The 25,718-nt window shown below is 43.7% G+C and overlaps 1 protein-coding gene and 1 long non-coding RNA gene across 5 annotated transcripts in view; one reads left to right on the forward strand and one right to left on the reverse strand.

Annotated features, from left to right (window-relative positions):
• The window catches only part of LOC132505205 (uncharacterized), a 76,037-nt gene extending 71,492 nt beyond the window's left edge, over positions 1-4,545 (reverse strand). Inside the window, exon 1 of the long non-coding RNA XR_009535303.1 lies at positions 4,205-4,545. This is a non-coding gene — a long non-coding RNA (uncharacterized LOC132505205). The remainder of the gene's footprint in view (positions 1-4,204) is intronic.
• Positions 4,316-25,414, forward strand: CCZ1 (CCZ1 homolog, vacuolar protein trafficking and biogenesis associated). 4 transcript variants are annotated; one of them, XM_060123138.1, is made up of 15 exons: positions 4,319-4,506; positions 5,489-5,586; positions 5,678-5,771; positions 6,052-6,129; positions 6,556-6,603; positions 7,185-7,268; positions 8,329-8,504; positions 12,606-12,687; positions 14,911-14,972; positions 15,273-15,384; positions 16,476-16,509; positions 17,152-17,269; positions 23,406-23,564; positions 23,850-23,977; positions 25,069-25,414. In XM_060123138.1, the coding sequence occupies exons 1-15, from the start codon at positions 4,393-4,395 to the stop codon at positions 25,122-25,124; spliced, it is 1,443 nt and encodes a 480-aa protein (XP_059979121.1). In that variant the 5' UTR covers positions 4,319-4,392; the 3' UTR covers positions 25,125-25,414. The 4 variants fall into 4 exon arrangements, with proteins under 4 accessions (XP_059979123.1, XP_059979124.1, XP_059979121.1 ...); XM_060123140.1 differs by lacking the exon at positions 23,850-23,977 and having other exon boundaries at positions 4,316-4,506; XM_060123141.1 differs by lacking the exon at positions 23,406-23,564 and having other exon boundaries at positions 4,317-4,506.
• The last annotated feature ends 304 nt before the right edge of the window (positions 25,415-25,718 follow it).

Consider the following 25,718-nt stretch of genomic DNA (forward strand, 5'->3'; position numbering starts at 1 on the left):
TTTTGCAGTACACAGGCCTCTCACTGTTGTGGCCTCTCCTGTTGCAGAGCACAGGCTCCGGACGTGCAGGCTCAGCGGCCATGGCTCACGGGCCTAGCTGCTCCACGGCATGTGGGATCTTCCTGGATCAGGGCACGAACCCGTGTCCCCTGCATCAGCAGGTGGACCCTCAACCACTGTGTCACCAGGGAAGCCCTCTCTAGATTTTTTTATTTCCCTTTTTGATTTCTTCTTTGACCTACTGGTTCTTCAAAAGCATGTTGTTTAATCTCCACATATTTGTGAATTTTCCAGTTTTCTTCTTGTAACTGATTTCTAGTTTCATACCATTTGTCATTGGAAAAGATGCTTGATAGGATTTCAAGCTTCTTAAATTTATTAAAACTTATTTTGTGGTGTAATATGTGATCCATCCTGGAAAATGTTTCATGTGTGCTTAAGAATGGTTATTCTGCTGCTGTTGGTTGGAATGTTCTGTGTATGTCTGTTAGAGCCATCTCATCTAACATGTAGTTTAAGTCCAATGTTTCCTTATTGATATTCTATTGGGATACAGGACAGTGAAATTTGTCCAGAGGAGCCTACTCCCTCTGCACTGAGCCCAGGAGTACAGCCACTAGGAGGTGCTCTTGAATCGTTTAAAAACTGCTTTTTGTTTGATGTGGTGCTGTGGAACTTGTGAATGTAAGCCTGGTTGGCTATCAAAGCCAGGTAACTTGGGGGCCCACACTTGGGTGGCAGCTGTAAATGTTGGGGCACTAGATGTGTGGACAAGGTCCTCCAGGAAGAAACAGTGACTTGGTTTCATTGTTGGAGGGAACCAGTGGGAAAGTCAGGGAAAGCACCCATCAGCTATTTGGGGCTTCAAGGAGGATCACAGCCAGCCTTTAGATGAGTGCTAAATTAGAAGCAGACCCTTAGGCAGCAGCTTGGAAAGTATGCAGTCAAATCCCTTCCAGGCAAAGACAGAACGATAGGCATTTTTGTCTGCTCCCTCTGCACTGAGCCTTGGGGAAACAGCCATTGCACGTGCTCGTGTGCCCATTAAGAACTGCTCCTTTGCTTGCTATAGTCCTGTGGATCTGGTGGCTGCAAATCCCACTGGATTTCAGAGTCAAGTGTTTTGGGGGTCAGGCCCTCAGTGAGACTCTTAAAAGTTGAGGTGCTGGATGTGCAGTCCAAACACGTCAATCCTCAAGGAGAAGCTAGGAGTTGGGGATTTCCTCCCAATTGTATGGAACTGTGCAGGAGGTGGGGCTTATACAGCCAGAGTGTGTCTCAGACTTTGCTGTCCGTTTTGATGTGGGTATTTTCTCATTCACCTTCTGTGTGGGAGTCATTCAGCTAGTTTCTGGATTTCTCTCCGATGAAATGACTGTGTGTAGCTGTATGTTCAGTACATTTGTGGGACAAAGGATGCTCAGGAGCCTCCTACGTCTCCAACTTGGTCTCCCCTTCTGAGTTCACAAATTCTCTGTGCAAAGGATCTAATTTTCTATTTCTATAACTGGACTTAGTTTTGAATCCCCATCATGCTGGGTGACAGAATCATAATTCAGGATGACATAAGGCAATCAGCCTCCTCCTCACCCTTCTTTCCCTGGTTGGAGAGAGGAAGTGGGTACTCCAAAGCCCTTCATGGGAAAGGAGTATCTGGTGCTCAGTCCATACTAGTGACCACTGAGTCATCCTCATTCCTCTCTAGTCTTGTGGGCTTCGGTGGTGGGTCCACCTAGGCCACAGCTAGCTTCTCTTTGTCCTCATCTTATGGCATCTCAGGTCTGGTTTTCTCTGAATTACTTCTGTGCACAAGTAAAACATTTGGTTGCTTCCTGCATCAAAGTAGCGCTTACAGCCTAGACACTCACGTGGCTACGGCTACCCTACTGTTGTTGCATCATGCTTGACACTGAGGGGAACTCTGCAAGGCTTGCCACCTCCCCAGCTCCACAGGGAACAATGTACACATCCACGTCCTCTCTCCTCTGAGATCTCCAAGCACATCTAAGTATCTATCATCATTACTCCTCCCACCTCACACCCAGGCAACACCCTAGGACTGTGAGAGAGGGGGATGCATCACTACCTAAGCTTTCTTGCTTCCTTGGCTTTTGAAACTTAAAAGCATTTTGATTTCTGGTGTTTTTTTTTTTTTTATCACCTCTCTCCTGTGGCAATCAATGCAACTGACTGAATGGGGCACAGGAGGCAAAGTAATCAAGGAAGTAGAGGCATGCTGGGGAGAATGCTATAATGCTATAAAATGTTATCTTACAACATGTATATAGTACTTTGCATTTCATTTGTATCATCTAATATTTGCAATAATCCTTTGAGGCAGGTATTAATCTCATTTTTCAGAGGAGGAAACTGAGGCCAAAGAAGTTAAATGAGTAGTCAAAGGTCATACAACTGGTAAGTGACAAAACCAGAACTAAAATTCAGGTGTTCCAACTTAAGCCCTGGGCTCTTTCTACTACTCTTCCAACAGCATTTGTTATGAGACAGAGGAAAGAATTCTTTAACCTGGAGTTTTCAAATTATGGTCCCTGGAGCCCCAGGGTCCTGTGCAGGTGCTTTAGGGTCCCCCAGGGAGATAGAGATTGAGGGGCGGGTAGCTCCTGGAAAAGGCCAGAGGGACATACTCTGAGGTCTCAATCCTCTCACATTCAACCACAATAGCTCTGTGTCTATTTAATATATTAGAAGTTCTGACAGACTTTGGGGGGGGAATAAAAAGGGGAGAGGGGATTTTGCTACCCTAAAATTCTTTGAAAATTATTACTTTAATGTCAAAACAAGTCTTTCTAACAGGAGAATGTCATACACTAAAGCAAGTAAAGACAATAATCTTTTGTCAAATAATGATTAAGGGCTGGTAACTACTATACATACAATCATAGTCCCATTTAATTTTTTTTTCTTGCCTGGCACAGTGTGGCTTGCAGGATCTTAGTCCCCCAACCAGGGACTGAACACAGGCCAGGCAGTGAGAGTGCCAAGTCCTAACCACTGGACCACCAGGGAATTCCCACCAATTTTTTTTTTTAACTTATTTATTTTTGGTTGCATTGGGTCTTCTTGCTGCACATGGGCTTTCACTAGCTGCAGAGAGTGGGGTCTGCTCTTCGTTGAGGTGTGCGGGCTTCTCATTGTGGTGGTTTCTCTTGTTGCAGAGCACAGGCTCTAGGCATGTGGGCTTCAGTAGTTGTGGCACCTGGGCTTCAGTAGTTGTGGAATGCAGGCTCTAGAGAGCAGGCTCAGTAGTTGTGGCGCACAGGCTTAGTTGCTCCGTGTCATGTGGGATCTTCCCGGACCAGGGCTCAAACCCGTGTGCCCTGCATTGGCAGGCAGATTCTTAACCACTGCGCCACCAGGGAAGCCCCACCCATTTAATTCTTAAAGTGAAATTCCTACTAGAAAAGCATTTACTGTTAGTTATTTTACATATAAGACACAGAGACTTGAGAAAGGTTATGTAATCAGCCCAAGGATGCACGCCTAGGGAGTGACAGAGCTAGAATAAGTACCCAGATCTGTCTCATGTCCAAATTCCAACACCGCCTCCCTAAACGTGAAGGTCTATTCTGCCAGGCTGGATAAGAAGTCCTGTTTCCAAACCTAATCTGTGAGGGATAACCTAAACTAAAATCTTGAGTTTGGTCAAGCGGTCTGCTGTAAGGGCTTGAACTCCAAGTGCCAGACATAATGAGCCGTTCCAACTGCCACAATTCACAGGCCCCAAAAGCTGAAAAAGGCGACACCCTGCGCTCCAAGGTCTGGGACTGGGCACTATGGGGAGATGCCACGCTCTGTCCCGCTTAGGCCACACACCGCGCCTCGCCAGGTGCAGCAAACTTTCTCCCTGAAGCCAGAGGAATCCGCGTGCGGCGCAGTCCGGACGGTTTGGTTTGATCCAGTGGTCACCTGAGGTCTCTCAAAGAGGGGGGAAAAAAAGCCCACAAATGCCCGGAGGGACCCTGTAGATGATGAAAATGCGCAAGTTGCCTGGCTGAATGCACGACCGCCCCTAACGCAGGGGCTTCCTTTGCACCTTCACACTACCTTCTACAGAAAACTATGTCCGTTTCATTTTTCTTTAAACACGCAACCCTCGCCTTCAGCCAGGCCAGAAATCTGCGAACAAACTAAAAAAACCGATTTCACCCTCAACTTAACTCTTACAGTTATAAGAAACACCTACCCAAGACACAAACGGGAACGAACCCACACAGGCGCGCCAGAAGTGGAAAGTGGGCTGCGAATTCTTCTTCCGGGCCGGCAGCGGACACTTCCGGGACGACGGCGAGCGAGGCGGAAGTGCGGTCTCCTCGCGGCAGCTGTATTTGGGCGGGCAGAGGGAGGCTCCCGAGGCTGGGGGGCCGGGCCGGGATGGCGGCAGCGGCGGCCGGGGCGGGAGCTGGGGCGGCCCAGGAGAAGCAGTTCCCGCCGGCGCTACTGAGCTTCTTCATCTACAACCCTCGCTTCGGGCCGCGTGAGGGAGAGGTAAGCGGAGCGGGGCCGCGGGCGGGCGTCCGTAAGCGGCCGAGGAGGGCGTGGGGCGGCCGTACGGCGTCGGGCCCGAGCAGCCGCAGGGTGCGCCGGGGCCTCGGCCCCGGCCCTCCCGGAGCCGGGCAGCACCTGTCACCCTGCCCTCGTCTAGCGGCATTTACCGGGCTGCTTTGTGCCAGGTGTGTGCCCGGGCCAGGGGCTACGGCGGGGGCCACACAACGCGGGCAGCGTCTGTTCTAGGTCCTGACTCAAAGCCTGTGTATTGAGTGAAGGTTCATCAGGCTAATCACTCCACACAGGTGGAGTCTCTCTTCTCTACATCAATCCTTGGTGATTAAAGTTGAGTTTACGTCTTTGTTGCTAGAAGTCCCCGCTTAGAAGCGTGGAACAAGAGTGGGAGACGGTAGTCCTTTAAATGCAGGTTTGGGGGATCTTGCGGAAAGTTTTTTTTCCAAATTAATAAATTAAATCGGATGGAGGCGGGTGTTTTTTTTTAATGGTTATTTTTTAAGGTGGGGACGGTGATTTCCTCAACGGATGTCCGGCGGTAGGTTGTGTTGGCAGGAAATCACGGTCCTTTTAAAGGCTGTCAGTCCAAATGCCTGTGAACCTGCTGGGTTTAATTTGTGGGGAGGTGTTAAGTCTGTGCACCTGCACACACGCTTATTTCTTAACAAGCGTTGGTGTATTACAAATTAGCATGAGGAAAGAAATCCAAAGACTGAGTTTTCAGAATAGTTGTCTAATGCTATTTCAGATGGCATATGATTTACTGAATATCACGATTACCTTCAGGCAGGTGGGCGTTGTTTACACCGTGAGGAGAAGATAATTTTTGTTTTTCTAAAAAAGGGTCCTTTGTTTTGCCAGCTAACGTGTATGGCATGAGAGGTTGACAGTAAATGTAGCCCTTTCAACAGCTAAGACGGAAAAAATGCTTATGTCAACGTTGTGATTCTGTTTCTTCATACTTTAGGAGGAGAATAAAATTTTGTTTTACTATCCAAATGAAGTAGAAAAGAATGAAAAAATTAGAAATGTCGGATTATGTGAAGCTATTGTACAGTTTACAAGGTAATACTTTTCAATGTGCTTTTGCAGAGTTCAGTGAATTCTTAAAACTTATGCTGGAGAATTGTCCCTAACATTCTTTTAACCTTTTTAGGACCTTTAGTCCATCAAAACCTGCAAAATCTTTACATACACAGAAGAACAGACAGTTCTTCAACGAACCAGAAGAAAATTTCTGGATGGTCATGGTATTTACATACACAGTACACCTTTTTGAATTTGTATTATAAAGTGATGGGTGATCTTTACTGTTAGGAATTCAGGAAAGTCCTCCAGTCATTGCATCTGAGGAGAGTTACAGTAGGGTTGGTGGCAGTTTAAAAATCAGACTCCTGTTTGCTGTATTTGTTACTGGGGCTCTTTTAAGAAGTTTTGGGTTGGGACATGTCCAAGTTTTTTAATTTAGGGGAAAATTTAAAACACATATAGTTGATACATTGTGTAATTTCAGTTGATCAAACTTTGTAGGTTGTTAGGAATCCCATAATTGAAAAGCAAAGTAAGGACGGAAAACCAGTTGTCGAATACCAAGAGGAGGAGTTGCTGGTAATGTGTCATTTTTTATTTCATATTTTTAGAAAAAAATTTGTTAGTATCTTGAGTGACTTATTTTTTCAGATTTAAGCTATGTCACTTCTGCAGAAGTTTCTCAGGGTACACACAGCAAAATTTTATGCTTATCATTTCCATTAGCACAATCTTATAAAAGTGTATATGTACCGTCTCTGTATATGTACCATCTGTACGAATGCCTCCTACAGATCATCTGTGTTTAAAGCCCTCCTAAAAATTAGGCTTACTGGTTCGTAATTGAATTTAAATACCTCTTATTTTCAGCACACAACTACTATAGGACCAAGTTTATGAGCATTGTATTGCTTTGCCAAGAGTCACTGTACCTTTGCTATGCAATAGACTTCTTTTGCTTTCCCTTAAAATAAGATCTGTGCCATGTCTTTGTGTTGTTTGTAGGACAAGGTTTATAGTTCGGTGCTCCAGCAGTGCTACAGCATGTACAAGGTAAGCGTGACATGCTTTCTGAATTGAGAGTCTAGCCAGTTACCCCAGTTTACATGGGATGTTTAAAATAATTCTTAACTCTTTACATGACTGCGAGGTGACTATGTGTCCATTTTAGGGGGAGGAAATAATGGGGCCTTTGAAACAGTATTGAGGTTTATGTGTGCACTTACTCAGTACTGAGCCCTTCTCTCTTCCCAGACTTGTGCTAGGAGTATATCTGCATTAGTGAACAGTAGAGTCCATGTTCTTGAGGAAAGTACATAGTGCAGGTATTTGCATGATTGAAGGATCTGGCAATATTGTTTATGTAAACTGAAACTTAGGTGTGAGTTCAGGTTTCAAAAAAAAATGCCCAAAACAGTTAGATGATTTTATAAAATTTACAGTATCACTTAACAGTGTTTTGGTATTTTGTGACTTATAACTCAGGCTTTCTCATGTAAATATTTTCTATATTCAAAAGGAATTGGGGGATGAAATTAGCGGAATTAATGTAAAAGGAAAAGAAGAACTTGTTATATTGGGAAATTGAAGGACATAAGAAACTGACTTTTTTTTTTAATCTTTTACACCATTAGCTTTTTAATGGTACATTTCTGAGAGCCATGGAAGATGGAGGTGTCAAGCTCTTAAAAGAAAGATTAGAGAAATTCTTCCATCGGGTAAATATTTTGAATTTTATTTGTAATCTTGGTAGTTGTCCAAACAGACTGTTAGAGAGTGACACAGACAGGTTTGTTTCTCACATACAAAAAAAATCTAGAAGTTGGAAATGGCAAAGAGCCTCAGGCATAGTGTGACAAGATCAGACCAGTGAGGAGACTCATTAGGTTTGCACTCTTGAATCAGAGCTTCTTGACATTTGTACACAGCTCCTTAAAGCATCTTGGAGATGTCTTTCGGCTTCATCCTTGTCCCACCTGTGTCTGTCCCTGTGGGCTTACTCAAAAGCAAACTTCCTGTGTGGTGGATCGGTTAATTAGCAAAATCTCACATTCTTACAGATCAATTATGTTCACTAAACAGGCATAATCTGTATTGACTCAAGGTGAAGCCTGTTGCTGTGACACAGGCTTTCTTCCCTTAGTGGTGATTAGTGCGATTTTTCTTTCCCAGCTGATGGGAATGTGTCTACACAGTTGCCATTCTCCTTCAATGTAAATTTTGCATATTTGACCTTCCCCGGTCAAATCCAGTTTATCTTAGAGAAATGACTCTCAATTTATCTTTCTCCCTACACTACCTTTGATGTCTATTTTTGAATTATTTTGTTTTTATGAAGTACTTTTCTTTCTTGTTTCTTCACTGTAATGACCATAGTTATTCACTCTGACTGTCCCCTCTTCCTCTTCTTGTCTTAATTTCTCTCCTGTCCATCAACACTGACTGTATGCCCTTCCAGTGTGATTTTAGTATAAGATGGCCCATGATATCATGTGTGGAGGTCAGTCTAATCTGAGGAGCACTGATATGAAGACTTCAGCGCTTCAAAGAGAGATAGCACAATGCTGAATGAACACTACTTATGTTTGAACTTAATTTTTTGAAATTGGTACTGATTTCAAATCCAGTTCCCTGTGGCTCACCTCCGTGTTGGTCTTGGCAGTGTGCTGTTTGCTAGCATGTAATTGTACCATAAATTAAGACTAATTATTTTCAGTTGTCAGAGTACTGTCTTCAATATACTATTAGTAACTTTTATGCCTTATTTTTTTTCTACAGTATTTGCAAACTTTGCATTTGCAGTCATGCGACCTACTTGACATTTTTGGCGGGATCAGCTTCTTCCCATTGGATAAAATGACTTATTTGAAAATCCAGTCCTTTATTAATAGAATGGAAGAAAGCCTGAGTATAGTCAAGTACACTGCCTTTCTCTATAACGATCAACTTATCTGGTAGGTGTACCCTACGGCTTGGTGTATAGAAGAAGAAAGTCTTTTAGGATCATAAAAAATAGCAATGACTCCGTTGATACCATGTTGTCAAACTGGAAGTAATAGCTGGTGGTGGGTGGAGGGGTAGGATGCGTCTTTTTAGATATTGTTAAAATAAGGCAGTGATTGTTTAAACCAAAATTAGGGTAATTTTGTTTAAAATTACCAAGCAGGGGAGTTTAAAACTGGTTCCACGGAAGATAGAGAAAATGTTAGGTTGAAGAATCCTTTTTTTTTAAAATTAATTTATTTATTTATATTTGGCTGCATTGGGTCTTTGTTGCTGCGCACAGGCTTTCTCTAGTTGTGGCGAGTGGGGCTACTCATTGCGCAGTGGGGGCTACTCATTTCAGTGCGCAGACTTCTCATTGCGGTGGCTTCTCTTGTGGATAATGGGTTCTAGGCACATGGGCTCAGTAGTTGTGGCTCGCGGGCTCTAGAGCGCAGGCTCAGTAGTTGTAAAGCACAGGCTCAGGCTTAGTTGCTCTGCGGCATGTGACATCTTCCCGGACCAGGGCTGGAACCCATGTCCCCTGCATTGGCAGGCGGATTCTTAGCCACTGTGCCATCAGGGAAGCCCCATAATTTTCATACTTCCTTTTAAGGAAGCTAGTTTTTAAAAAATATCCAACAAGTTATAAGTGCTATAAAACCAGGAAGTAACTCACTGTCATCAAACTGTGTTTGCGTCCTGTAGTAGGGACAAATACATAATTTCTTTGATGAAAGCATTGATACTCAAGAAGCAAACGTAAACTGTTACTAAAAGCTTTCAACTCCCGAACACGGAACTCTGGAAGAGCTGTGTGAACGTGCCTGAGACCGCGGGGAGAGGTCCCTGAAGACTTGAGTGAGAGCCAGCTTGTCTGTTCACAGCTGACAGTGGTCTGCCTGTGATGAGCCGCTGAGGTTCACGGGGGAGCAGCCAGCTGAAAGCCCTCCGGCAGCTGCTCAAGTACATTCGGTTTTTGTGTTTGTATCTTCTGGCATGTTGTTTGTGCTCCGAGAACGTTGATGGTGAGCTCAAAGCAGATGGTAGGAAATACCTTAGAGTTCTGTTTGGACCGTGTTGCGTCTAACTCGTGGATTTGGTTTTAGCAGCGGCTGTGAAAGGATTTAGCAGTGGCTCCTCCTCTGTTGGGAGGAGGGTGTCAGTTGACTCGCCCAGTGTTTTTGGCCTGTTTTTTTTTTGTGGTACGCGGGCCTCTCACTGTAGTGGCCTCTCCCGTTGCGGAGCACAGGCTCCGGACGCGCAGGCTCAGCGGCCATGGCTCATGGGCCCAGCCGCTCCGCGGCATGTGGGCTCTTCCCGGACCGGGGCACGAACCCGTGTCCCCTGCATCGGCAGGCGGACTCTCAACCACTGCGCCACCAGGGAAGCCCAAGGGGTGAATGCTTTTATGAATAAATGCCTTAGCTATTTCTTAAGTTAATCAGAGTTGACCAGACTCTTTGATCTTGGCTAGATTATTTTACATTCAACACTTGACAGTGACATAGTCTGTATTATAGACTAAACTGATCCTGCCTTGAAGGATTATGTCGGATGATGGCCACTTCATTCTCGGTAACGCTCCCGCTGAAAGAGATTCTCGAATAAGTTGGCATCGCCACCAGAAACAGTTGGCGGGCTCTGGAGAAGTGCAGAGATCCCGCACCACGGCTGCGCCAGCTCACAGCTGGAGTTGAGGCTTCACTCAGAGCAGGTGTGGAGGTCTTAGAGCAAAACAGGAGAAGTCCATTTAGCGCTTAAGTAAAAACAAGGCACAGAGTCATATAAAACAAAGAAAAGTCAGTCTTGAGAAAGTAGTAGCATCTCATGCACACAAATAAATCAGTTGAGCAGAATAATTTTTCTTTTTTTTAAATCATTCATATCAAATGGCTATTTGAGAAACTTTTGAGAACATCTGTACTTCTGAGCACCCGTAGGCTGTTTCCTTTTTTTTTTTCTGTTTCCTGTTTGATGTGAGCCATTGACAGAGTTCTGAATCATGTGGACCTGTCAGTACAGGGTTTTGTTTGCTTTTATTTGTTTACTTGTGCTAAGAAAGGAACTCTTGTTTTTTTGGGTTTTTTGTTTGTTTTTACTTTTTATTTTGAGATTATTGAAGATTGGCATGAAGTCGTAACAACTTTTCTCCAGCGGTAACATCCGGCATAATTATAACACAGTATTACTTCATTTACTTTTGTTGGGGAGCAGGAGTTGGGATGGGGGTGGCAGGTACTGGGAAGAGGGTTGCTACAGTCGGAGCTCGTGGACGTTCCACAACCCGGCAGGCCTCCCCATAGGCAGAGTGGGAACCGCCTACTTGCTGCTTCATGCTCTGAACAGCTGGCTGCGACTTACTTTCCTTATAAATTTTCTACCCAGAAAACCAGCATCAAATTACTTAATGCCTAGCATTAAATCTTAAGTGCAATAATAAATGCAAAGCCCTAAGCACAGCGCACATAGTAAGTAGTTTAAGAAGTGTCTTCCGTTTCCTTTTATAGGGTATTTTCTGCTCAGTGTCTCTGGTCTGGAGCAGTACTGTCCAATAAGCATATGATGCAGGCCACAAATGTCGTTTTAAGTTTTCTTAAGTTTCTTAAGTTTCCACAATAAAATAAAAAGAAACTGGAGAAATCAATTTTAACAATATATTTTTTGAGCCCAATATATCTCAAATATTTTTTCAACATGTAAACAATATAAAAAATTATTAACAAGCTACTCTTTTTGTGCTCAATCCTAAAAGTCCAGTGTGTATTTTACACTCATCTCCACCAGCCGCATTGCAGGTGTTCAGTAGCCAGATGTTCCCAGTAGCTACCGTTTCCGGAAGCGCAGCTCTGGAAGAAACTGCCCAGAGCATGATTCTTTACATGCTGTCTGCTGCTTACCGTTAGCAAGCTCTCTCCACCAGGAGTTATGTCTTGAATGGAAAGTAACATCCAGAGCCTGTTTTGTGTCTTTCTCTTTCTTTCCTCAGTTATTTCCACAAAAGAAAAGAGTGGGGGACCTTCTGTGTGTTTGATCTGAAAGGTCCATCTGCCCGGTTGGCTGCAGGTTACTCTCAGAATTCGTGTTGTCACAGGCCAAGCGCTGACAGTTCTCAGCTGTTTCTGTTTTGGCCTCACCTTTGGACCCGGGATTTCGTTCTGCTTGGCAGGAAGCTTCAAACCTGCTTCAGGGTGTTTGGCCCCTTTAGAGTTTTAGCTGTGGACAGACATTCTGAAAATGGGAGAGGAGAGGTGGTGTAGGAGGAGGCGGAGATAAGACAAATGGGAGGAGTTCAGGGAAGCGGGCCGGGTTTCTGTGCCGAGCCGGGCCGGACTTCTAACATAACCTGCGATTCCACTGGGAAAGAAGACAGAGCCCCTGGAACGTGGTGCAGAGGCTTGGTTTATATCTAGTTAGACTTCCTCAAGGATTTTTTCAATTATCTTGAATAGAAAAAAAACCCCAGATACAGACTCATTGTCTGTTTATATCCTTATCTGAAAAACCAGTTTCAGGTAGAGTCCAACAACACCTGCTAGTTTCTCAGTACTTTTCCAGGTGCCAGATTGGATGGTTTGCCCAAATGTTTGTTTCTTTCCCTTCCCACTTTTTGCCTACACTGAATCGAGAGAATTAAAATCCAAATACATTTCTGAGACATAGCGTTTTGAGTTCCCCGTCTACAGCATAGCAGTATGTTCAGGATGTGGGGTGAAAGAAAGTGGCCTTACCGTGTAACCCAGAAAGTGGACAGAAACCTGCTACCTCAAGGGGAGCTGCTAATGCTCCCTGGATAATCCCACGTGGTAGGCAAATCAAATCTGCTGTGACTTTTTACTTCAAATGGCATATAAAATGCAGGACTATGTAGTAGTAGCCTTTAGCAGGTCAGGGTAGAGTTCTAGTGCTGGACTCAAGTTTAATTCATTCCATTCTTGAACTTTCCATCAAGGAAAGGGCTTCTTGATATCATGCAAAAAAAAAAAAGAGAGAGATGAACTTTTATCATAGAGCAATGGAAAGACAGAAGACCAATTCCAGACTTTTAACACAGTGCTTTTCTGATGTTTCAGGAGTGGATTAGAACAAGATGACATGAGAATTTTATACAAATACCTCACCACATCTCTATTTCCAAGGCATATCGAACCTGAGGTATGATGGGGTACTAATCTCTAGATAAATAGATAGATGGATAAATAGATATATAGACAGACATATATATACACACACACACACACACACACACACACACACAGATTTGGGGGTGGAGTAACTTGGTGGGTGGGGCAGTTCTGATCTGTATTTTACATTATTAGTGTGATGTTTAGTCGTGTAGCTGTCCGTTGGTATCCATGGGGGATTGCTCCCAGGACCCCCCAGATACCCAGATCCACACACGTATGCTCAAGTCCCTTATATAAAATGGCATAGTATTTGCATGTAACCTACACACATCCTCCCTTACACTTTGAATTGTCTTTAGTTTATTATAATACCTAATAAAATTGAACAAAAAACACCTAATAAAATGCAAATGCTATGTAAATAGTTGCCAGTGTGTGGAAAATTCAAGTTTTGCTTTTTGGAACTTTCAAAAGAAATTTTTGCCCCAAATATTTTCAACATGCGGTTGGTTGAATCCACAAATGTGGAATCTGCAGATGTGGAAACCTCAGATACGGAAGGCCAACTGTATATCTTTAGCGTGTGTCACTTAGCACAGAAAACCACGTATGTCAGCTTTTCTTCATTTTGTTACGTTCAAATGCAATTGCAAAGCTATGTTTTTAAGGGGAGCAATTCATTGAGTAGAGGAAAAACTGGATTTTTAGGTCGGGTTCTGGGAACTCTGAAAATGCCAGGGATCTTGGACAAAACAGTGGTTAATTCTGTGGTCTTTTCACGTACAAACATGAGATCTGATTTTGAGTTGATTTTATACTTCCCGCCTGGCTTTTCCATTCTGACAATTTCTCAGTTTTCTGCAGAGAACTGTAAATAATACTGCAATGTTTTCCGCAAAGTATCTTTTCTTAGCTTTAGTTAGGTTGGAAGTGAAAAGTGGTCGTAAACCATAACATTATCATTTTGACCCAGGAGCGCATACACGCACCCTCTCCCTCGCTCTGTTTTTTAAGGCCATGACCTGAAACAACAGGGAAAAAGTCTGTTTGATAAGAAATCTCAAGGTTTTGAGAAGGACCTGGTCCTGCACTTTGCTCCTTTCTGGGTAGTTTGAATACAGTGGCTAACGTTTCTGGAGTGTGTACCATATGCCAGACATGGTGTAAGTGCCCAGCACACTTGCATTATCTCATGACATCCTGACAGCCGTCCTGAAAGCCGGGTACCTTATCTCCATCTTACAGATAGGAGACCCAGGCCTGGGGGGCTTACGTGATTTAGCCCCATGTCACCCAGCTAGTAAGTGACGGAGCCAGGACTTGATCTCGGGGTCTGACTAATGCTAAAGCACCTGCTTCCAACCACACCCTCAGAAGGATCCTTCAGGAGGCTTTCCCATGGTGGACAGTGCTGTTGCAACAGCAGAACACACTATTGGTGCTTTATTATATGTCTAAAGAGCCGGGCTTATAAAATAGGAATGTACGAAGTGGCAGTGAGGACGTGGATATGTGAGGACTTCTCTCGCTACAGGCTGCACGTGTGAGAGCTGTGCATTTTCACTATTGGATTTACTGTTTTTCAATCTTTCATTTTCAGTTACATGCTAGAATTTTATATAGACTAGAAGAACATCAAGAAGTTTTAGAAGAATAGTAAGTTTTAGCTAATGTGACTATTAGACTTGGAATTTTTTTTCATTTCCTATGCATATTGAAGTAGTGTATCTTCAGCAGAAGAAACCAGGAATGGGTTACAAATATCGATCTATGAGGAGGCACCATGTCATGGCTGAAGGCAGGGACTTTCAGGTCACACAGGCTTGTGTTTGATGCCTGGCCCCTCCACTCAGGGGCTGGGTGTGCTGGTGAACTTCTTCAAACTTGTTTCCATTTCTAGAAAATAGGAAGACGGCATTCCCCATAGGGGTGATATGAGATGAAATTATGTAATTTATGTCATCGCCTAGCACGTATTAACCACATGGGAGATTTCAATTATTGCTGTAAAAGGAACAAAATCACTATGTGGAATTTAGGGCACAGTGAAGTTATGATAGTTCTGTTTAAAACCAGTGAGTTCTTTCTGTACCTCTGTAATCCCCCCTCCCTTTTTTTTGGTGGAGAGGAATATGGAAAATTGATATAGAAAAATGGCATGGAGCCAACTAGTAAATATAAATGCTGTTTTTCAAAGTTTTGAATATAGGAAATCTAATAAGTCATTTGTCAACATTAAATTTGTTTACAGTTGGCGGGAAGGGATTCTCCAATAAGGGCAGAAATGCCCGGAAATCTTCAACACTATGGAAGGTAGGACTTCTGTCCTTTGATAGACAGTATTGGATTTTATTATCTTTTTTGGTAAAGATAAAATCATGAACACTGAATTACCTTTGTGCTACTCTATTGACAATAATCAACAAAGGAAATTCTTTTGTTTCCAATAAATTAAAACGATTACTTTTTTGTATTCTGATCTGGTGTTTTCTAAGTAATGTCTAGCTTCCCAAAAAGGCCGTATGTTAACACCCTTATAGGAGTGCACTGTTTATATATTCCTGTTTATAATCTGCCTAATTGAATCAAGTCATCTCTGTGCTTCCTTTTCAGATTTCTCACTGGACCCTTGAATCTTAATGATCCAGAAGCAAAATGCAGATTCCCCAAAATTTTTGTAAATACAGATGACACGTATGAAGCTCTGCATTTAATTGTTTATAAGGTAACAGTGGCCTTTCTCTCCAGGGTTACAGATGATACTAAAGTAAATCTTTCTGCACGGGTACACTAGTCGGTGCGCAGACCTCACATGTTTCTTGGAACAGGTGTCGCAAGTTCTGATTATTGTAAAACTCAAAATGGGTGCTTTCTGGAGTAAGAGGGTTACTTTCAGTCCCCATTAAACAATAGTTCTGTGATTAGCAAGAGTCACTGTCTGAGGCTGTGATTCAGATTTTTCAAGTCCTGCATGCGGACAGATCAGAGGCCGTCAAGGCCGGTGTTGCCTGTTGTTCGATGCCTGCCCACACTCCAGTGGATTCTGCCTTTGCTCTGATTTTAAAGCTGTGGACTTGCTAATTCCATAAGGATAGTCTGAGTTTCTGTCAGGATATTATCTTCTAAGGATGTATATTTATGTTAGGTTGGGTTTATTTATTTACTTATCTTTGGCTGTGTTGGATCTTTGTTGCTGCGCGCAAGCTTTCTCCAGTTGCGGCGAGTGGGGGGGCTACTCTTCGTTGCGGTGCACGGGCTTCTCATTGCGGTGGCTTCGCTTGTTGTGGAACACGGGCTCCAGGTGCAAGGGTGGTAGTTGTGGAACACAGGCTCAGTAGTTGTGGCTCGCGGGCTGTAGAGCGCAAGCTTAGTAGTTGTGGTGCACAGGCTTAGTTGCTCTGCGACATGTGGGATCTTCCCGGACCAGGGCTGGAACCCATGTCCCCTGCATTGGCAGGTGGATTCTTAACCACTGCACCACCAGGGAAGCCCCATGTTTTGGTTTCTTGTTAGAGCATTTTAAATCATCTCATTTCTCTTATAAATAGTTCATTTTGCATCTCTAACTAATAAGGACCTCTGTTTTAACATCACCACCTGCCATTATCACACTGGACCAAAATAACGTTAATAACTTCCTTAATACCATCTATTATCCAGACCCTATCCAGATTTCTCCAGTTGACTAAAAAAGTCTTTATAAAGTTGATATATTTAAATAAAGATTTAAACAAGACCACTGCATTTGATTATTTAAGTCTTCTTTTTTGGTACCATTATCTAATCTTTGGTTTCTTTTCTCCCCTCCCCCCGCAGGCCATGAGTGCAGCTGTGTGCTTTATGATCGATGGTAGGTACACACCTGTATCTGATTTCACCTGATTAGCTAAGCCTTTTCTCTTTACACTTTGCTGTGGTCTGTTCCTAAATGATAAACAAGTTGTCCTAGCAACAGGGAGGCTGTATTAAGCCTCCATCTGGGGCCTCTGCCATCTTAACCAGCTATTTCTAATATCGTTAAAGTCCCAGCTTTCTTGCTTCTCAGCAGTAGGACCTGGGCACCTTTCTGTGCCTTCCTGCCCGTGAAACGATTATGGGAGTACCCATCTCAAAGGGGGCTTTAGGATTAAATGAGGGAATATTTGTAAAGCGCCAACAGTGCCTGGCCTGTGAGTGCTGTGTAGTGTTTGTTAAATAAATATTTGACCTTCCTAGGTCTACTGGGGATAGGCAGTCAATTTACTACCCCGCAGGGAGTGCTTCAGTCAACATTCACAGTGAGATAGTTCTTTGCCTCTTTTTCATCTTAAATATGACTAATTCTGGCTCCTCTGTTTCTCTTCTATTTGGGAGGGGAGGGGGACCTGATCATTTAATTATTTTCCAGATCAGTACAGTTTTCATTTGAATATTGTTGTTATGGTAAAATGAAAATTGACCTTTTTAACACAGTGTCCTCACACTCACTGGTGTTTCTTGAATTACTTGTTAGCTTCTATCCAGCCTACATTGGACTTTTGCCGAAGACTGGACAGCATTGTTGGGCCCCAGCTTACAGTGCTGGCATCTGACATTTGTGAGCAGTTTAACATCAACAAAAGAATATCTGGGTTTGTACTTTGCTTTGTGTTTGCTTTCAAGCATTTAACTGGCTTTGGAAGAATAAGGGTGGTTTTTGCTTAGAACATGGATGGTGTTAAGGTTCGTATAATCTCTGAATCCAGAGAACAAATGTGTTGTTTGGTCCTGTCTGCAAAGCTTCCTAGGGAGCTGTTCGTGAGTTTTTCTGCCCCACAATGATGGTCGGGGCTGGGTCTTCTCTTAATGCATCCCCTCAGCCCTCCCCAGTGGTGGTATGAACATGTGGGGTTAGGTGTGCTAGCTCTGCCTGTGGTCTTGGCCTTGTGAGTTCACTTCACATCCCACATGACCCGCCCAGGCTGTGAAATCCACACTGGCAGAGGTAATCAGCAGGGTTTTGCTTTGCATAGACGGAAAGCACTTTGCCTCTTGTGCAGAAGTGTTCCTGGTGAGGTTGCCTGTGACGTAAGCCAGTAGGCGTTGGTGCTGAGTCTGGCGTCTTGAAAGGCTCTAGACTGAGTATCAGGAGACTCGAGGTTAAACTCACCTTGGTTCTAAAAACACCCTGAAAAGTCACTGAACTTCTTTCTACTCTTTTCTCAGTGCAAAGTCAAATGACTGTAAAGTGTGTAGATGGAAAGTACTTTAAGGAATAATAAGGCTTCTTTATATGGCCTTCCCATGTGTTTGAGAATTTACTAAAATGCTGTGAATTTATATATAACCTTGTGCTCGTCGTGATCATATGTTGTATGTATGTGGTCTTACATAAGCACCAGCCCACAGAGAGGTCCCACACGGGCTCCAGGTGAAAGCACGGGTAGGTTTTGTATCTGCAAGTGGATTTTTACTGCTGACAGCTTACGTAGTTTTAGAAAAGATACAGCCAAGGAATGAAAGTGCCTGACCAACTTACATCTTGACGGTGCTGTTTAATCTAATTTTTTGACCATGAACCTGCCAGATTTTCAATTTTGAAGGAAGCATGTGCCTTAAATCTGTGTTGGATCATGCAGGTTATGAGTGGAGAATGATCAAGTGTAGTTACTTACATCCCCAAACCCTTGGGAGATGACTGGACATTTTAACTGCTCTGCCTGTGCTTTCGGCAGATATGATGAATATCAGGTAACTCACTGACAGATATCCAGAGGTAAACTTGCTGTCTAGTACCTTTTATTTTACACATCAGGTTAACCCTCTTGGGGATTGTACAGAAGAAAGGAGATGGCCTTGGATATTAATTATCCTATCATTAGACAGCAGTTTTCTCTCCGATATTTTATTACGAAAATTTTCAAACGTAGGAAGGTTGAAAAAATTGTACAGTGGATACACATATACCCCCACTTAGATTCTTCCATCGGCATTTTGCCATGTATGTTTGGGCACAAATCTGTCAATTCCTGTCTACAGGACTGTTAGGAGAACCACTGCACAGTACCATTAGCCCCTGGAGGATAGGGTACCTGGCAAACATGATGGTAAAATAAGTGCCACACAATTTAGGGGTGTGCCCAATAACAGGAATTCTAGGAACGTAGCTGTTCTTGTCTTTGAAACCGTGACCTGAAGATGGCTCTCGATGCATCTGAGATGTTATATGTAAGGAGCTTTGATTGCCAAACCGTAACCATCAACTGACTAAAGATAAAAGCTTTTGAGTACAAAAGATAATGTAGTTTTCTTCCAGAAATCCTTCTGACCCAAATCAAGCCATTTTATATGCCAATTCTGGGACCTCCATAAGTCATGTCCCAGAGAAATTAGAGGCAGCCCTGAGGGAGGAAAGACCCCAGCCAGCAGCATGTCAGGGGCATTGTTGGGGGGCAGAGGAGGCTATGTTAGCCAGCCGTCCTGATCCCAGAGACCAGCTCAGGGGCCTCTGTTCTCTCGGCTGCAGCGCCCACTAGAAAGTGCCCACGGGGCTGCGTGCCAGTGTTTAGCGTTGAGTCCAGATTTATAAACTGCATCTCCTAATGCTCCTTTTTTGTTTTGTTTTTTTTGCGGTACGCGGGCCTCTCACTGCTGTGGCCTCTCCCGTTGCGGAGCACAGGCTCCGGACACGCAGGCTCAGCGGCCGTGGCTCACGGGCCCAGTCGCTCCGCGGCATGTGGGAATCTCCCGGACCAGGGCACGAACCCCTGTCCCCTGCATCGGCAGGCGGACTCTCAACCACTGCGCCACCAGGGAAGCCCTTAACGTTCCTTATGAAATTGGGGTCAGCCCTTTAAAGAATGGTGTGAAGTAGGTTTGTTTGGTGATTGGTTTCTATTCCTTTGTGGGCCACCTCAGTTTTTTTCTCCTCTAGAACTTAAAATTCTATTTTTTTTTCTTTTTTTGAGAGTAATTTATGTCCTTAATTTTTAAAGGATTCCAAAATAGAAATATGGGATATCTTATTTGGCTTCTGTCTTTCTGGACTTGTACACGCATATAAACACAGTGACATACACACATGGTGTTTTTTACACATGGATTTTTGAAAATATATCATGCTGTAAATCTGCAGCTTTAAATAAATAAATATATATATGGTATGAGCATCAGTTTAAACCAATAAATACAGACCTACCTCATTCTCTTTAATGGCTTCATAGTATTTAATAGGAAAGGTGTGTTTTATTTGCTTAATCGTTCTCCCATTTAATGGTTAGGGCTGGTTATGGCTGTTAGTATTACAAACAGTTCTGTATTGAACAGTCTGGTACTTAAACACCCAATTATGTCCTCAAGAGAAATCCCTAGGATTGAGCTCGGGGGCAAAGGAAATGCACGCTTACCATGTGGCTCGGCTCCCGCAAGGATGGAGCCATCTTCCCCTCCCGCCAGTGCCACCAGCTCCTGTTCTCCATGCTCTCGCACTTTGACAGTGACACTGAGGTTGGGCATCTCCTCGTCTGTTTATGGGCATTTCTGTCTCCTCCACAAATTGTCCCCGTCCTCTGGCTCTTTCCATTGAAGCGCTTTGTCTTTTTTCTTTTACATCAGTACTCCTAATGTAATACCCTTGTCATGTTGCATCCTCTCTCCTTTATATTTAGTCAGTTTTATTAATCATTGCCTTTGGATTTGTCTACAGTGGCACACTTGGGGCTTTCCACCCCAATATTGTAAAAATGTCCCATTTTTATCTCTGGTACATTCCTGGCTTTATTTTCTGTGTTAAATCTCTAATTCACCTAGAATTTTTAAGGGCTTGCAGGAGGGCTGTAACTTAAAATTTTCCCCCAAATCGATGGTTTTCTGAATCTGAGACTTCAGTTTTTGTTTCTTTCACACACCCCTATTCACTGGCCAATTCTAATATTAAATTTGAAAAGGCAGGAAGGAGGAGGAGGATGTAGAAAGTTATTAGGAAAGGAGCCTCTTTCCTGTGAGCAATTTTTTTTTGTAATCCTTTTTTTATCAGTCTTCTTGAATATATGTGTAAAGTAGCCCAGTTGCCTAGGAGGCTGACTGCGCTGGATTCCTCCCACAAGTGAGCAGTGTAACCATTAGCAGTAAGGGTTGGTTATGATCAGACCCCGGATCGGACATGGGGAGGAGCCGGACGAAGGCGAGATGGGAAGAATTGGCCCCGGCTGTGGTCAGTGGTGTTTAATGGTGGAGCGCAGTGGAGGAAGTCTTCTTTGCCTTAAGTTTGGTCTGATTAGTGAGGAATGGCCAGTAGCCATATCCACCTAGAAATCATCTATCTGGCAACCTTCAGCTCTCTGGAACACAGCCCAGAACAAATGAAAACCACAGCTGGGCCCTGCTCCCAGCCAGCTGCCCAAGTCCACAGGCGAAACTGCAAGCAGTTACGTGTGCGCTGAACATCTGGTTATTTCCTCCCCTGGTTCACAGCTAACAGTAACCTTTCCAGGTAGGCTTTGGAAGTGTGGGAAGGTTTTCACATAACTGGTCCTTAAACATATAATCTCTGGCATCTCAGTAAAACTGATGCTCTTTACTCATGGGAGATATCCCTGTGACCTCTTTTTCTGTATATAAATTTATTTTATTTTTGGCTGCATTGGGTCTTCGTTGTGGTGCGCGGGCTTCTCATCACGGTGGCTTCTCTTGTTGAGGAGCACGGGCGCTAGGCGCGTGCGCTTCAGTAGTTGTGGCACATGGGCTCAGTAGTTGTGGCTCACGGGCTCTGGGCGCAGGCTCAGCAGTTGCAGCGCACGGGCTTAGTTGCTCTGCAGCGTGTGGAATCGTCCCAGACCACGGCTTGAACCCGTGTCCCCTGCATTGGCAGGCGGATTCTTAACCACTGTGCCACCAGGGAAACCCTGCTATTTTTAATGTGAGCAGATCTTGTTATCTTTTCTCATTTTTATTTTTATTTTTTTAATTAATTTTTTTTGCTGCGTTGGGTCTTTGTTGCTGCATGCGGGCTTTCATTAGCTGTGGCGAGCAGGGGCTACTCTTAGTTGCGGTGCGCGGGCTTCTCATTGCGGTGGCTTCTCTTGTTGCAGAGCATGGGCTCTAGGCACGCGGGCTCAGTAGTTGTGGCTCACGGGCTCTAGAGCACAGGCTCAGTAGTTGTGGCACACGGGCTTAGTTGCTCCGTGGCATGTGGGATCTTCCCGGACCAGGGCTGGAACCCGTGTCCCCCTGCATTAGCAGGCGGATTCTTAACCACTGCGCCACCAGGGAATCCCCGCTATTTTTAATGTGAGCAGATCTTGTTTTCTTTTATTAACAGTACATTGCAGGTAACTGTTTTCTATTTTCGTTTTTACATCATCCTTCATGGTGGGTGGAGCGGAAAGAGGCCACATTTGCCTCTGTCCTAACTACCTAAATAACGTCTCTCATGTGAATGTCCATGTGGGATTACAAAAGGAAGAATTCCGATCTTCTTAGAAGAGTGTTGTACATGTTATAAATGAGAGAAAGAGGAACGCCACAGTGTTAGACAAGTAACCAGAGCTTTAAGCCTGATCGAAGGTCATAGAAGTTAGTCTGTCCAAACAACGAAATTTACAACTCTTTCCAAACTTCTTTTAAAATTTTCATCTTTCCAGAAAATTTTTCTTGTAGTTATACTTGCTTTTCTTAGATTTAGGGGCCTACTCAAAACAAATTCTGGTTTTATAAGAATTCTGTTTTCATTTTCCTGGGAACTAATTGTCCACATTCTTTCTCACCTAGAGGTAGAGTATCACAGTAGTAACCACTTCCCCGGAGGCCGGATTTCCGGCACCCTCAGCCCCCCAGTGCGTGGCTGCTCCCCCTGTAGTAAGCAGAGAAGGCTTCTGGCCCCCAGTGGCAGGGCTGCCCAGGCTCTCACGCAGACCCCCGATTGTGAATTTAAGGCACAGTGAGAGGGGAGGGAGGGGAGGCCCCTGAGAGCCGAGTGGCCCAGCTGTCAGGGTGGCTCCCCGAGGGGTCTCAGACTCTGACCCGGGAGACAGCAAAGTAGCATTGCCCAGTCATCCAGAATAATGAAAGGGTAAATCCCAATTAAATACTTCAGAGGAGGTTCATACGTTTTAGAATGATCTCTGAGTAGGATGATGAAAGCTTTGTTACTTACAGTGCTAAGCTTCCGTTCTGTGGCAGTTTACATACATGCAGCTGTGGGATACATGAGATGTACGGGGGTCCGCAACCTTTTTCTGCAAAGGGCCAAACAGTAAGTACTTCAGGCTTTGTGGGCTGTGTATGTTCCAAGTACTCAACTATCCTTTAAGCGTGAGAGCAGCTGTAACAATACATAGGCATATGGGTGTCCCAGTAAAACTTTATTTAGAAAAACAGGGCCTGGTTTGGTCCCAGAGCCATAGTTTGCTGATCCCTTCACTGGAAGGGTAAGTGGCCTGCATTGATTTACTTTGTTTTTTGTTTTTTAAGTGAACAGATAACTGAGTGACTGCTGTTTATAAAACACTGTACTTGAAAAAAAAAAAATCATCACATAATGGTTAAAATATTTGTGGTTTTAAACGTACATACTTGAGCTCGCTGGGAAATTCAGTCATTTTGAATACCTCATGGATATCAGATAAGTTACTGCCGAATGTTACGTCTTAACTGAGGTTCTTGATTTGAAGGCCCAGCCATTGAAAATACCACCTTAGCCATTCCACATTTAGAGTTTTTACAGTGTAGTTGTACATTTGGGTAATTGTTCTTTCAGAAAGTTACCACCTCCATAACATGTTTTCACAGGTCTGAAAAAGAACCCCAGTTTAAGTTTATCTACTTCAACCATATGAATTTAGCAGAAAAAAGTACAATTCACATGAGGAAAACACCCAGTGTGTCACTTACGTCTGTTCATCCAGATTTAATGAAGATTCTGGGTGACATCAACAGTGATTTTACAAGGTAATTCTAACCACCTCACCAGTTAGGCGTCCACTTTCTAATAAGAGGACATTAAAGGAATCATCTTCAAAAACCGAGTGACCCCAGGCCCCTTCAGAGGTCTTGACTACCTCCCTGGGCACCAGTTCCAAACATCGTTAAGCCCAGAAGGGGCTGGTCACTCACAGGGGACTCCCTGAACTTTTCAAATGGCTCAAGTTTCCTGTTTCTTGTTTTAGAATGTTTTTCACAATCCAGCTGTATGTATAAAATAAACAACTGCTTTTTGAAACTCTTTTCTTACAGAGTGGATGAAGATGAAGAAATCATCGTGAAAGCAATGAGTGATTATTGGGTTGTTGGGAAGAAGTCTGACCAGCGGGAGCTGTATGTTATTTTGAATCAAAAAAATGCAAACCTCATTGAAGTAAATGGTAAATAGGGTTTGGTATTTGAGCAGAATTTTAATGCTACTGATATTTAAAAACTATCTTTTCAGTGTACTAAGGACATGCTAAATAGAACAAATCATTGAGATTTGAGACTTGAGATTTTAAGCAGATGCCCCTGTTGCTTAAAAGAAATCATCATTTGGTCTATTCAGGAGTGGGACAGTGGGGCAGTGCACCCCAAGTGTCCACTGTAAGGATAATCAGGTGTGAGGTTTCTTCTGCAGACATCTTCTGGGGTGTATTACATTTTTCTCGATACCAATACTTGTATTAATAGTCTATGCATTAGAAACAACCTCAGGGAATACATGCCTCATTTATTTATTTATGGCTGCGTTGGGTCTTCGTTGCTGCGCGCGGGCTTTCTCTAGTTGTGGCGAGTGGGGGCTACTCTTTGTTGCCGTGTGCAGGCTTCTCATTGGAGTGGCTACTCTTGTTGCGGAGCACAGGCTCTAGGCACGTGGGCTTCGGTAGTTGTGGCACACAGGCTCAGTAGCAGCTCGCGGGCTTTAGAAGAGCGCAGGCTCAGTAGTTGTGGCACACGGGCTTAGTTGCTCCGCGGCATGTGGGATCTTCCCGGACCAGGGCTGGAACCCGTGTCCCCTGCATTGGCAGGCGGATTCTTAACCACTGCGCCACCAGGGAAGCCCCTACATGCCTCATTTAAAACAGGAATTGAGTAAAGTCCAGATAATGACGCCACTGTTGCGGAGCTCCCGATCCACAATTCAGGGCTGCAGCTAGAGTTTCTGTGTTTTTGAATCAGATTCCTCAAGATTTTAGAAGTTGTGCTCCTCACGCCCCAACCCGCGGGTGTCTTAGACACTTTGGGTTTGAGCTGTCTCAGGCCCAAAGAAGCAATGTTACATAGTGTTAAAGTCTCCTGTACGTCAGGTCCTTTTTTCTTTCTCTCGATTTAACATTTCTTATCAAGGCTTCTGAGATTTAAGGTCAAAATTAATGCAGACCTTTATTTATGACCAACTTTACTCCAGGGAATTTAAGGTACTGATATATAACCTTTTAAGTGAGAATTTCTATACCTTACTCACCGTTTTCTATTCTTTTTGCAGAAGAGGTCAAGAAGCTTTGTGCGACGCAGTTCAATAACATATTCTTCTTGGATTGACTGACAAGGGCTCACCGAAACATCTTTTAAAAAAACAGCTCAGCAAGCATTTTGTTTACCTTTGCAGGTTATTGGTCATATTATTGACTGGATTAATGACAATAGTAAAGCAATACTTGCTTTGAAGAATCAAATTTCTACTCAGCCTGATGATCCCCTGAGGTTTTTAGATTTTGAATATTTATGTGGAATTAAAGGTAGCCAGCTACATCTCTTTCATTCCATTCTTTTGACATTATGTGACTATTTTACTGGAAAATAAGACTAATAAATTGTTAAAGTTTTTAAAATTCTGGTCTTGCATTGAGTCTCTCTGGTTGCTTGTTTGTAGACTGCACCAGCCATGGGTCCCTGGTTCATCCTCAGGAATAGTCTAGCAGCGAAAGGTGCTCAGAGTTCGGATTCCTTCCCTGGTCCCTAGGCCTGACGTGGTAAACTGTGAGGCATTTGCCCAAAGTAATTGCTGGACTTGGTTTTTATCTTGAGCAATAATGTGATTTTTAGACCACAAATAAACATCAGACAAAGAACTTAATGCAAGTGCCCCAGCGTGCTCCAAACATAAAGCCACGTAGAACTCCCAGGCGGGCACAG

The sequence above is a fragment of the Lagenorhynchus albirostris genome, chromosome 15 (genome assembly GCF_949774975.1).
Source record: "Lagenorhynchus albirostris chromosome 15, mLagAlb1.1, whole genome shotgun sequence".
NCBI classification, from domain to species: domain Eukaryota; kingdom Metazoa; phylum Chordata; class Mammalia; order Artiodactyla; family Delphinidae; genus Lagenorhynchus; species Lagenorhynchus albirostris.

Bases quoted from the DNA above. Each gene is read 5' to 3' on its own strand.
- CCZ1 (XM_060123138.1), top strand. From the start codon at position 4,393: ATGGCGGCAGCGGCGGCCGGGGCGGGAGCTGGGGCGGCCCAGGAGAAG. The intron at 7,269-8,328 runs GTAAATATTTTG...TTTTTTCTACAG, and splicing joins TAGAGAAATTCTTCCATCGG to TATTTGCAAACTTTGCATTT. The intron at 14,973-15,272 runs GTAGGACTTCTG...CTTCCTTTTCAG, and splicing joins AATCTTCAACACTATGGAAG to ATTTCTCACTGGACCCTTGA.